This window comes from Rhododendron vialii, chromosome 10a (assembly GCF_030253575.1).
Source record: "Rhododendron vialii isolate Sample 1 chromosome 10a, ASM3025357v1".
NCBI classification, from domain to species: domain Eukaryota; kingdom Viridiplantae; phylum Streptophyta; class Magnoliopsida; order Ericales; family Ericaceae; genus Rhododendron; species Rhododendron vialii.
This window is the reverse complement of record NC_080566.1, coordinates 7,403,558-7,416,420: the sequence shown is the minus strand read 5'-3', so window position 1 is coordinate 7,416,420 and position 12,863 is coordinate 7,403,558. Positions and strand designations below refer to the sequence as shown.

The following is a 12,863-nucleotide window of genomic DNA, read 5'->3' as shown; positions in this document are numbered from 1 at the left end:
GTAGTGGTGTGCGCAGCACGGTGCTGCGCATCTCCGAGCCATCAGATCGTGCATCCGAACGGCTCAGATCTCATCTCGGCAATGAATGGCTCTCGATCGTTGGTTGTCGAGATGAGATCCGAGTCTTTGTTAACTTGATTCAGCCATGGGATTGGACTAATAGTCCCTTTAGACTTTTAATTCCTTGTTTGATAGCACAAATGGCTCCGGATTTTGGATCCCATGGGATGAGGAAGCTGGACTTTAGGGGGTATTAGCAATACCCCTTGAGACTTGGTATTCATAATCCAATCTCAACCTCTTCTCATTACTAATCCCTTTTCATTACCAATTTATTCTATCAATTCTATCAATCTAATCCCATCATTTAATCACATCTCAAACAAACATGATATTAATAATTGATAAGCACCCAATAATACATATTCTTAGTGCTAAAGTCCTCTAGTATGTTGTGTTTGTACATATATGTTGTCGTTTTTATGCGATATTGCACGTAAGGTAGGTTTTTGTAATACCTGTCTCGGATATTTAGATTATTTAATTTATTTTAATTAAATTATATGTTCTTTGGGGTTGAATTACATGTATTAGAACTTGCGAGGGCCTTGTTGTGATTTATGGGTTGGAGTATAAGTTGTATATGGTTTCACTTGCATAGGATGATTTTCCTTTGGACCTAACAAAATATCTTGGGGAGAAATATCTCCCCTTGCTCGTATCTTTTACGGAGAGAGAGAGAGAGAGAGAGAGAGAGAGACGAGGGAAATAAGAATAAAAAAGGGGAAGGGAATAGCTAGGGAGTGATTCTTCTTGGCTTGGATTGAAGTCTAAACTTGGTAAATTCATGTTCTCTTTACTTGATTTTATGTTCTTTATGTTGCATACCTTGATTTAGAGGTTAAATTCATGATCTAATTGTTGGTTCTAGGAAGAACTTGGGTTGGGGTTAAAAACCCATTTGAATCTTTTGATTTTCATGTTTGAAACTTGCTTTGATTCATGAATTTGATGTTCTTAGAGTAGCTCTTGAGTTCTAAGAGTTTGAGCATGATTTTGTGAAGTTTTGATGATTTTTGGATGAGATTTGAGTTGAGAAAATGTTAGGAATCGTTAGATGAATAAGCTGAATTTTCGCTGAAAACCCAGTTGGTACAGCAGGACAAGTTTGAAACATTTTGTGTCGATTTTGGTGGGTACCTGTACCAAGTTTTTGTGGTACCTGTACCTCTCGGGTAATTTTTCAGCAGCTTTTGTGTATCTTCGGACGAGCATAACTTTTTCATCTAGACTCCGTTTTGAAAAAATTATATATCAGAATTGATGTACTAAAAATGTACCTTCTAATGGTGGCGGTTTTATGACCTAATTCTAATCCTAAAAGACGTTATGATCAGAATACAGTGAAATGGTTATAAGTTTCTATATAAATTTTGGTGGTTAAGTTGTACTTGAACTTTATGCATGTTTTGGTACACATATAGGTCTTTTATGATGGACATGTTTGTATTCTTTAGGGATTGTTTAATACCTAGTTAGTTTTGTAACTCGATATTAAATATTCGTTTGAATGTCTTAGGAGATGTTTGGTGATTTGGTTAACCTTTTGACATGTATTAGCTTGGTAAAATATTATGGAGTGTTATCATACATTTGTTTGAACATTTCAGTGGAGTCGTATGCAAATATGAGTTAGCTTGTGACTAGGTAGCGAGTTGGTCAAATGGGAGGTGCTGAAACTGTAAGTTTGGCATGCTCCAGTCGAATCAAAGGTGAGTGTATTTGACATGGTTATGTTCAATAAGGTATTGTTGTGGTGGCGGTTTATATCATGCTATCTTTGTTAGTTGTTGATATATTGAGAGAGTGTGCGTGTGAGGCACACCATGTCGTAAGCCAAACTGGATATCTAACGGTGGTTGGGAGCATGGTATGTGGGACATGAGGGTAGTTGTTGTTATGCATGATTGAGAATTATATGTGCTTGTTGAGGTGTTGATTGTACCATCGAGGGTTTACGTGTGAGGCATGCCATGTTGTATGCCATGCCGACTGATTATCGGTGGATGTGAGCATGGTATATGGGACACAACTCTGGGCGTATAAGGGAATGTTGTGGACGTGTCATCTCCTATGACGTGGTCTTATAGGTGTGTTATCATTGGATATTATTATTGTGTTTGGAGCTTGTGATGGATATAACTGTTGTTTACATTCGAGTGTTTCAATTATGTGGGTGGATTCATTCTCATGTTGATATTCCTTCGGGTATTGTGATATTTTATCGAGCACTTCTATGTCTCACACACTCTGATTTTCCTTTTTGGATTGCCAGTTAGCAGGTGGCTTAGAGTGGGTCTACTACCGGTCAACGTGTCGAGGTGTATTCGAGCGTTAGCTTTAGGAGATGTTGATGGTCAAGCTTGTTGTAGGTAGTTAATAAAGGAATTGAATTATATAAGTTGTAATTAAGTTATTCGTGGATATGTTGAAGGATAGAACTTATTAAGTATTGTAATAAAGGTTGCGGTTACTTAGTTGTGCGAGCTTGTGATCAGTTAGTCGGTACGTTGACTCATTTCTATTTTTTTTGTGAGAAGTCTTCCGCTGGGTGTTTATTCTGTCAAGTTGTGTTGTGTTGTGTGGTTGGGTCTTCTGTGTGAAATGCCACATGGCCGCACTGACTCGGGCCCACTTTGGGTGTTGTTTGTGGGGCGGGACGTGACAGTTTTTGTGTATTTCAGGTAATTCGTATAAATAAGGCGCGTTTGAACGCCAAAGAATACTCCAAGTGCAACCAAGTACTCAAGGTCACGTGCCACCCCCGTTGTGGTGCTTGAAAAGATAGTTTGGAGGTTGCTCGGATCACCCAAAGGTCAAGAGAATTAAAGGAGAAGTGGAGATTTTACAAAAGCTACTCATCTTCCGATCAATTGAAGGTAGAATTGTCATAACTTTTGATGAACAAATTACTTTTGAACCAAACCACTTGGGTTAGAAAATAGACTCGACAAGCTTTCCAACGGTCCAAAAAACACTCAAATCTGAGTTCGGGAGTGTTCGGAGCGAGCCCGCGAAGTTTGCCTAAAAATCTGTCAAGCGGGTACCGGTACTGGGTGTCCAGAGTTCAGTTTTTCTAGCCCGTTGAAGCCTTGTACCGGTACTGAGACATTTCCAATACTGGTACTACATGCAAAAATCTATAGATTTTTGTTCCCTTTTTCAACCTTTCAATTACGAAAAGTTTTCACTTATGGAATGTTTTTGGAATATTTTAGAGACCTTTTGGTCTTTTGTAAGGGACATTTTGTAAGTCATATAAATAGACTTGTATGTCTTTTATAGAAGGATGGCCATTTCTAGTCCTTTTTTGGCCTAAGCCTTTCTTTTGCTTTCTAGGAACTCCATTGTTAGTCTTTCAAGCTATTGAGTGTATTTCCTTCAATAACTCTTTAAGATAATTGTCTTATGTTATTTTCTTGCTTGTTAATGTTGTAGCTACTTGTTGGATCTTCTATAAAATCAAGTTTTTATCGGTTAAATCTCATGTCTCTTTTTAGCTTTTATGCCTTGCTCTTTTACTATGTATGAGTAGTCGATTAGGCTAGGTATCGGGGTGAATAACGCCTCGTGACTTAGGTTAATTTTGTTTTTCTCAACTCAAGACTTGAGGTTCGGTTTGGAAAATGAGAAGGGTTCGCCTTTTATGTAACAAAACTAGCCGATGTTAATCTCTGGTGATCATGTGCTTGCTCACATGGTTCCGGAGCGATGTCTCGGTTCGTGCTTGCCAAAATAATGAAAGAGCTCACTTGTTCTCCGTACTACATTTCTAGTCTTTTAATGGTTATATAGCTAAATCTTCCGGTTAATAGCTTATGCCGTGCGATTCAACTATGTTTTCGTTGAGAATTGTTAGATGGCTTAAGTTACGGGCGTTAGTAACTCTATTGCCTTGCCGTCTTTAATTCTTAGTCCAAACTCATTTTCTAGTCTTTTTCATAAGGTTATTTCTCACCTTTTAAAGGAAAACTAAAAGTTAGCCGTCTAAACGCCACAAACCCTTACATCTACAATCCGAATTAGCTATAAAGATTATCTCTGTGGGTACGATCCTGAACTTTTCGGTATTTATGCTGACAACAACCTAGTCCTACGCTTGGGATAAATCAACCTATTTCAACGGTTAGATTGTGGCGAAGCAATAATCTCATCATTTAATCTCATCCCAAACAAACATATCCATTATCAATCCTTTCTCATTACTAATCTCATCTCCTTAAAAATTTCATACATCTATCACTGTTATCAAACAGGGCCTAAGGGGATCACGCTTAGTGGCAATGACTTTTCATAATATTTGCAACAATAAAATGGCATGGGTCCTCATTGAATTGGACGCGGAGTCGATTGTTCGGAGCTATTCCATGTCCAAAGGTCCACCCTCCGATATCACAGTTTTGGTACAATATTGTTTAACACTGAAGGATTTGTTTCATTTGCGTGAATTTAGTTTTGTCAAACGTGATTATAATATGGCTACACATGATTGTGCAAAGAAAGCCACTTCTTATAGTTTGTCGGTGGACAACCTTGCCTCCATGGGGTTCTCTCTCTGATGTATAAGCATTTTTTTCGCATCTCATATTAATAAAATCTTTGCCCTTTTGTCAAAAAAAAAAAAATGGCATAGGTCCGTTTTACTTCAACAAAAAAAAGAGAAAATGACTAGCCGGTCCTAGATTTCAAGTTTTGTAGCCCACCAAATTATATGCGCTATATGTGCAATGTTTTTATAGGTCCTGTGGGTCCTTCCTAAAAAACCCATGCGCTGTACCCATTCTTGCCCGGTTGCCCCACTTCTGACTTGGCCCAGCCAAGATAATAAGTACTTTCTCTCCCTCTCCCTCTCCCTCTCCCTCTCCTCCTCTCTCTCATGCGCCATTCACTCACATTCTCTCTCTCTCTCCTGTCACTTTCTCGCCCTTTTTCGTCCCCCTTTCTCTCCTCTCCTCCTTCTCTCATGCATCATCTCCCTCCCTCTCTCTCTCTTCCGCCCCTCCCTCCCTCCTCTCTTCCTCTCTCTTACTTTTTTTATTTAAAATTTTATACTAATAATAGTACTCTAGTAGTTTTTTTTTTTGTAAATAAGCATTTTTTATAAAATTTATATTTTTAAAATTTACTCGGCAAAATATATTAAACAAGACTAATATTGGATGTAAAATTATGTTAGGAAGAATGATTTTTTTTAGGTGTAGACTTTTTTTGTTTTGTTTTACACTATCAATTGTTAATAAAATGTTACGATGTAGTTAACACTATTAGTTGTAAATTTAAACTGTTAATAAAATGTTAGGAGTAGTTAACACTATTAGTTGTAAATTTAAACTGTTAATTAATACTATTAGACTGTTAATTAATAATTTAAACCCAATTAGTTATTAAATAAATATTGTTAATTGTGAATTTAGACAATAAATTATAAATTTAGACAAAATAAAACGGATATTGAAAAATAAAATATTATTTTTTCACAATTTTATATTTAATATTGGTCTCATTAACTAGATCTCTACGAGTAGATTTCAAAAATATAAATTTTGTAAATAATATAGATATGTGCAAGAAAAGTTATAAAAGATTATAAGTTTTTTGAATTCAAAAAAGAAGAGAGAGAAAATGATAGAAGAGAGAAAGAGTGCGAAAAGAGAGAGAAGAGAGAAAGAGGGGCCATTTTGCACTTGCATTAATAGACTTTTTTGTTTCTCAACTCTACATTAATTGCTTCAATTAGCTTTTACTCTGCTACAAGGAATAAAGAGAGAGAGTGGGGTGCGCCTGGGACAGATGAAGGATAGAGACACAAAGAGGAACAGTGCGCACACGCGTGCAAATCGGACTTTGTGGGAAGATACTTGTGCGCATTTGTGCGCAAGAACCGAATGAGACATATTCCACTTGCACAGGACCGGCCCGGGAAGAACTCCCAAAAAAAAAACTTGTACTCATGGCCCATTCAAAGACGAACGCGGAATCTGTATTCAGCGGAGGGCCTAAATTACTTTTTTCTTTTTACATAAATTACAAAAACTATAATCAATAATACAAGTATTGCTACTACTTACAAGTTCTGAAAAAAAAACGAGATTGTGTACATATAATCACATTAGTTTTATAACCACAATCGAAAAATGATCGACAACTTAAAACTTTAGGGCGAATTTTTCCACACATATATAGAAAACTTATCAACTTTTTTTTTTTCCACTCAAGAGAAGTGAGATGATTGAGAGATGCGGAGGTGTCCAGGGCCACTTGCACTTCCCTATGTCCGTCCGGACCGCGCCAGCACTCATTAGCAAGGATGGAACCAGGATTTTATCCTAGCAGTGGCGAAATGTATACTAAAAAAATTTAGTGGTGGCGAGACTATAAAAGTTGGGCATAATTTTTGTTTTTACATATACTAATTACATATTCTAAAATTCTTGTCGTGGCGGTGGCCGCCACTAGACCCTCTGGTTCCATCCTTGCCCATTAGACAGCCAAATAACTTAAGACACTAACAATTGCTAAATCTTGTTTAGCAACATGGTTGAGTTCTTCCTAAATTTTTTGTCTTAAATACAGTTGGTATATTTATTTTTTGTCCCAAAAAAAAAAAAAAAAAAAGGCACTATCATTCGGCTCAACAAGATCTATACAACCAAAACCATCAACAAAAAATAGAAAAACCATTAGACTATAGCAGCAGCAGACCTCAAATTGCGGAGAGGGATCCCCAAATTCCTGCACAAAACTCTATTTTCCTGCGTAGAGCTGACATTCCTCCAAGCCACAATGGCATTCCCTAATGTTATTGCAAACCTTTGAACCCGAAACATCAGGCTCCGAAGCTTCTGTTGAGAAATTCTCAAATTCCTTTCGCACCAAATTCCATAAACAACAGCTGCTAGGGTCACTTTCAGCACAGATTTCTTGAAACTCTTTTCCATATAGCTGCCTTTTGTTCGTTTGTTTTTCTTTTTTTTCTTCTGAAAGGTCAAATATCTCTATTGAAGATTTGGAAGTCTGATTATGTTAGATGCAGATTGCCGGGGAGGTTTGGCCAACAACTGATGGAAGCTGCTTTGCATGTGGGTCCCCTTGGTCTGGACTATGGCTAGGGCCCACCTCCTGAACATTAAAGACAGTGATTTCTTGATCCTGAATGTTTCTATAACATGAACTGACCAATCCGGGAGACCTACCCACCATGCCCTAGCAGGGTCCAATCAAAGTTGGGGCAGCGATTTGAGTGAACTAGCTCAAGACGGAAATTGATAGCATGCAAGCGAGAGTCGAATACCAGACGAAAGGCTTCTTGTGGCCTCTGGTTGTCAGGTGACACTTGAGCCAACCATTGGGGTAGGAATCCTAAATTTTTCCTCATACCAAAGAAGAAAGTTTTATGAAATCTCTCATGCCAGAAAACAGCCATCTGAAGCAACTAGCTTCTTGCACTTCTTATCATGTATGAGAGCTATCCACAACAAAACGAATGGATTTTCTCAACCATGAAAACCTGAGACAGAGAACACACCATTACGTTCCTCTAAATTCTTATGCACCTGTACTCGTTTCGTACCTCATACCAATCCTTTCGGTGTAACCGAAAATACCTACCCAGTTAAAAAAAGAAGAAAAGGAAAAACCAAACATTAAAATCACAACAATCAGATCTCTAACAAAAGAGTCTGTTTTGGAAGCTGAAATGGAGAAATACAATAGCGAGTAACATGTTCAGGAGTAACGCAAAATGATCCATATCATTTTTTTTTTTTTTGACGGCGATCCATATCATTTTTAGGCATGTAAAAGAATACAAGGTGTAAAAAACGAGCTGAGGAAATCAATCATAAATAATTTATACTATATTCTCAGAAGCAATCATAAATAACATAATTACACAAGAAGTTAACATTTTAATGACTGTAGTGACCAAACCAGCAGAACTTCCCTCCCCCCTCACACCCTTCTTCATCACCACCTCTACTGTGAATCCACCACAAAAGATTCGTAAGCGAGTTCCCGTCGTCAAAACCATTCAAGTTCCTAATATTACCCAAAGCACCCTCTTTATCATAAACCCCTTGTAATGCATACAAAAACCCCTTCCACCCTTCTCCAACTCCCTCTCTTGCCAGGGTCGGCAACGTCCACACCACCAGCTCTCTCACAAAACTGATTTCAGAAAACAAAACCTCAGAAATAGGCAACAACGGCAGCAGCTGAATCCCCAGCCTGCATTCCTTCCACTCGGGCGGAGCAAACCAAAGACCACTGTCCCTCTTGTTAGCCCATAAAACCCCCATCAACCTATTCTCTCTTGTAAAATCTTGTGGATACAGAGTATCTCTTTCTCTCACGTGCCACCACGTTTGAGCCGAATGAATCTCCATTGCTGAGAGTGTGGATCCGATGGCAACAAGGTGGGTGTCCCCATAAGCCAACCCCATCAAAGCTGCCGAATAGTAAGCGTTCACAGCCTCACTTGAGCTCTCTTGATTTCTCCCATCTCCGAATTCAGTTAACCCTCCAGCCCATGAATGTAATTTCCACAAATCGAAACACCTCAACCGGGGATACGATGAATTCCCATGCCTTTCCAAGTTCATAAAATCTGCCAAAAGTGAATAAGCTTGAGGCCTGTACTTTCTCCCCCAAGCCGGATCAATCTTTGCTAGCACTGCAATTCCGTAAAGAAAATAGCCCAAATGGTAATGGTGATCGTTATAGAGACCAAACCCGAAATCAGCACCAGAATCCAAAGACCCTAATTTAGTCACAATCCCACCCCACTTGGCATCATACAAGAAGCCGTTCGGCCCAAAAGTTCCGTCTAACCATGGCTCAATTGTATTCTTTAAGTACTTTTGGATACTTGGCATTACATCAACATAAGACAACTCCTCAGCAATTAAACCTAACCTTGCTGCTCTTGCAACCAGTTTTCCATAAAAATAAGACGAATCTGTCGATATTGAGGCTGCATCTAAAGCCCTGACATCTTTGACAAGTGCATCAATAATTTCAGGATATGATTCTTCTTTGACACCTCCAATAGAATGCCAAGTAACAGAGACAGGGTCAGATTTCAATAGCCATGAATCTCCAACAACGCCCACAAGCTCACCATCAATGCTTTTGTACTTGAAATTGTCCAAAACAGTAATTCCACATTCGTTACCCGCAAGAAGCTGAAGATGGAGAGGGTGGGCAAGCATGAGCAAGTCTCCCCACCCTTTCTTATCCCACTTGTACTCCAAACCAAATGGCTTATCGAAAACTGCATCACCAGATACTGGATAACAAGAACTGAATCGATCTAGGATTGCTTCGGACTTGGGATCAGAATCTGGTAAAATTGCAATCCGTATAATCCCGGTAAACCCACCTGAAGTTATGGAAACTATGTCAAAGAAGCCATTCCAAGTTATTGTCCATCAGAATTCAAATGAACGTTTTACGGGCTGGATTTATTAGTTCAAAAAGTAACGTGTGCAGAATAACACATACTTCTAAACCAAGCTACGTAATAATTCGCAATACAATATGAATGAAGGTCTCTAGTCATCATATTTGATGGCCAAATTGAGTTACAAGCAGCATGGCCAATTGTAAAAATAATAACTACCTACGAAATAAATGTGCAAAATAACCAACAAACCATTATAGCAAATCAGTCAAACAACAGGCTGGCCGATGATGAGAATAATCGTATACATTTAGCATTACCAATAATGGACAATAGTAAACTACGAAGTAAGCCAAATAGCAGGCATGAGGTGTTAGCAATGAATGGGGAATTAGATTTCAGATCATAGCTTAAGATTTTTTGATGCTAATAGAACCGGATAAATTTGCTTACAATAAATGTTAAATACTAAAGTTGCAGCAGAAGCTAGCAGTTCTTTGTTTTTTTGATTGGCGAGAGTCACTATGGTTAGAAACTTAGAATAATTAGATTAATCCATTCTCCTAGTACTTAAGTGCACCCTGATACCGTTGAGTCAAAGGCCTCTTGATAGAGGAATAGTTGTTCCAATTAAGTTGGAGCAAAAGCTATTTGTCAGCTTTCAAATGAATCTCGTCTGGTCGTCCCAAAGGCAGACCAAACCCAGCTCCTCCGAAATCGAATCAGATTTTAGATCAATTTTTCAGATGAAATCCCAGATCCCAAAATCTGCTATTCCAAAAGGTCAATGAATCAATGGAAGAGGTGAAATCATTAAACTACACACAGGTCCTCAGGCTAAGCCAAAAAATTAAAACAAAAATTGAATGAAACAAAAGCCATGACTCACCTGAAGTTATGGAAGAAACGTCATTACTCAAGCTAATCGGCGAAGAAGCATACAAAACCCATTTCTGATTATTATTGAGAGTAATGGTGTACTTAGTATTAGAGCCATTGGAATTGAACTGAAGAATGGCATGGACGGTGGAGATAGTTACAGAAACGTTTCTGGTGGCGACACAGGTCAAGTAAGGGCTGCCCCTAACGAGAAAAAACCTGAGACCACTAGAAGGCAGGTCAAGGGTCAAACCCAGATCGCTGAAGGAAGATACCACGTGGGCGGAGCCAGGGTTTGTGTTGTTTGCGGAAGAGATGGTGAGGTCAGGGGTGAAGGCCTGGTAAGCGAAGGCGGGGTTGGAGAACTGAGACGGGTACGAGAGAGAGAGGGTGGAGAGAGATGATTTGATGAGGTAGGGGTGGATGTACTCGGGCTGGTCGCCTTTTTTGAGGACGAGGTTTTGGAAGAAGGAGTTGGTGGGGAGAGGGGAGGAGAGCAGGTCGGGGGAGAAGAAGCGGGCCGGGTCGGGGAGGACGGTGGACTGGGTTTTGGGGAAGCGAAACGGGTGGGTTCCGGTTTCCGCAGGCGGTGACATGGTGGTGGGAGGAGGAGGAAGAGGTGGTGGTTGAAGTTGGGGGTTTTGGGGTTTTTGTTTGCATGGCTTTGTGATAGTGATATCGCTAGGGTTAGGGTTGCAATACAAGTTTTCATCTCCCGTCTTCCTCATCATCACCATCGCCATTACCACCACCATCACCGCCATTACCAAACCAACCCCTGCCCTGTATTGCAACCCTTGCACCACCTCTCTATATTTCACCATCGTCCTCTCTTGGTCTAAGAGAAAGGAGTCAAAATAACAAGACTAACTCTTGAAAATAACCTGCTCCTTCTGGATTTTGAGGAAGGTTTTAGAAGAATAATGATTGAACATATATATAGAAAAAAATTTGGAAATCGGAATTTTGAGTTTTCCAAACGAGCAAGACATCCTTTATCTGCACTTTTCTCATAAAGGAAAGAAAGAAACCCATTTTCATTTAAGAAAGGAAAGAAAGAATGAGAGAAAAATTAAAAAATCAAGTTTTAAGAAGAGTACATTTTTTTCGACTCCGTTTGTTTGAACGTAAAATATTTTACCTATTTTCCGTTATTTAGTTAAACAAAATCATGTGTCAAATATTTTCCAAAATAAACATTTTTCATCATATAGAGAAAAATAACTTACTTCTAAACTCCAGATAAGTAATTTTCCCATGGATTCACATGGGATCGGAGGGTAAAAAACACGAGAGAGAGAGAGGGTCACCTCTATAATGGAAGCACTGCTTCACAGTTGAATTGGGGATGATATTGTGCAGTTGTGTGCGCAGCACCTTTGAGCTGTCGGATTGTGTATCCGATGACTCAGATTTCATTTCACGCATCCGACGGCTTGGAGTACTGTGCTTCTCACTGCACAGTACCAACCCGAAGTCCTTCACAATTATAGTATATACTTTTACGTAAGTAAACATAGGTATATACACATGTATATATTTCTATTGCACATATATACTATACTCATACTATATATGCTCTCTAATTACTATAGTCAAGCTGATGAATTTTGGCAAGATTGTGAGGATTCAATGACAATCAGTTGTTTGCTATTGAATTTCTTCCAAATTCCAACCAAACTTGGTAAAATAAAAAACCGAATTTTATTTTTGAGTAAAAAAATCATTTTACACCAAGAATGTTTTTTGGTGTAAAATATTATTTTTGAGTAAAAACAAAGCATTTTACACCAAGAATGTTTTTCGGTATAAAATATTTTTACGTCGAAATAGAGCCTATATTTTCAAACTTTTACCATGCTCCCAAGTGGTATGGTAGCATGATGCTCTCATTAAATATGGACCATTAGATTGAAAAATAGGTGAATCAAAGCCTTTAGATCAAAACTACCCACAAGTAAGATGAATTTGCTAAAAACGAGATGATTTTGTGATTATTCCGTAAAAAATCGCAATACTACTCATCACATTACTACGTTATATGGCTATACTTATTACTTCCTCCTTCCTTAATAAATGTTTGGCGCTCAAACTTAAGCCTTTTAAAAGAAGCATTTTTTCTTTTATCTGAAAAATGCTTATTGTTACTAAATTTGATTACGTAATTTTTAAATTAAGCATAGATATATGCATATTTATGTAAACCCAACTCCCGTGTCTTTAATATATATATATATATATATAAACCCTTGTGTCTGAAGCCATTTGATGCACATATGCCCATTTACATCAGACGGTTACAGACACAATGTATGTGTTCCTAGACTCTTGATTAAAAAAAAAAAAATTACTCATAGTATATGCTCTTGGTAATATTGGTTGTTTTACAACCCATATAGCTCTTTTTTGTTTGTTTTTCATTTTTTTCTTTTGAAAGGTCACATATCTCTCTTGAAGAATTGGAAGTCTGATCATGTTAGATCGATGCAGATTGCCGGGGAGGTTTGGTCAGTAACTGATTGAA

At 38.3% G+C, this 12,863-nt stretch overlaps 1 protein-coding gene and 1 long non-coding RNA gene across 2 annotated transcripts; one reads left to right on the top strand and one right to left on the bottom strand.

Annotated features, from left to right (window-relative positions):
• The first annotated feature begins 730 nt into the window (after positions 1 to 730).
• LOC131304599 (uncharacterized) lies at positions 731 to 2,537 on the top strand. The gene is made up of 2 exons (XR_009192438.1): positions 731 to 839; positions 2,336 to 2,537. It is a non-coding gene; the product is annotated as an uncharacterized LOC131304599 (long non-coding RNA).
• A 5,353-nt stretch (positions 2,538 to 7,890) lies between these two features.
• LOC131304596 (glucan endo-1,3-beta-D-glucosidase 1-like) lies at positions 7,891 to 11,237 on the bottom strand. The gene is made up of 2 exons (XM_058331890.1): positions 10,350 to 11,237; positions 7,891 to 9,439 (listed from the first exon to the last, which is right to left on the bottom strand). Exons 1-2 carry the CDS (start codon positions 11,161 to 11,163, stop codon positions 7,968 to 7,970), a joined length of 2,286 nt encoding a protein of 761 aa, XP_058187873.1. The 5' UTR covers positions 11,164 to 11,237; the 3' UTR covers positions 7,891 to 7,967.
• Positions 11,238 to 12,863: the final 1,626 nt, after the last annotated feature.

What these genes read in the sequence shown, in the direction of transcription:
- LOC131304596 (XM_058331890.1), bottom strand. Translation starts at nt 11,163, where the DNA reads ATGGTGAAATATAGAGAGGTGGTGCAAGGGTTGCAATACAGGGCAGGG. An exon ending in CGTTTCTTCCATAACTTCAG is followed by an intron (nt 9,440 to 10,349) that starts GTGAGTCATGGC and finishes CCATAACTTCAG; the next exon opens with GTGGGTTTACCGGGATTATA.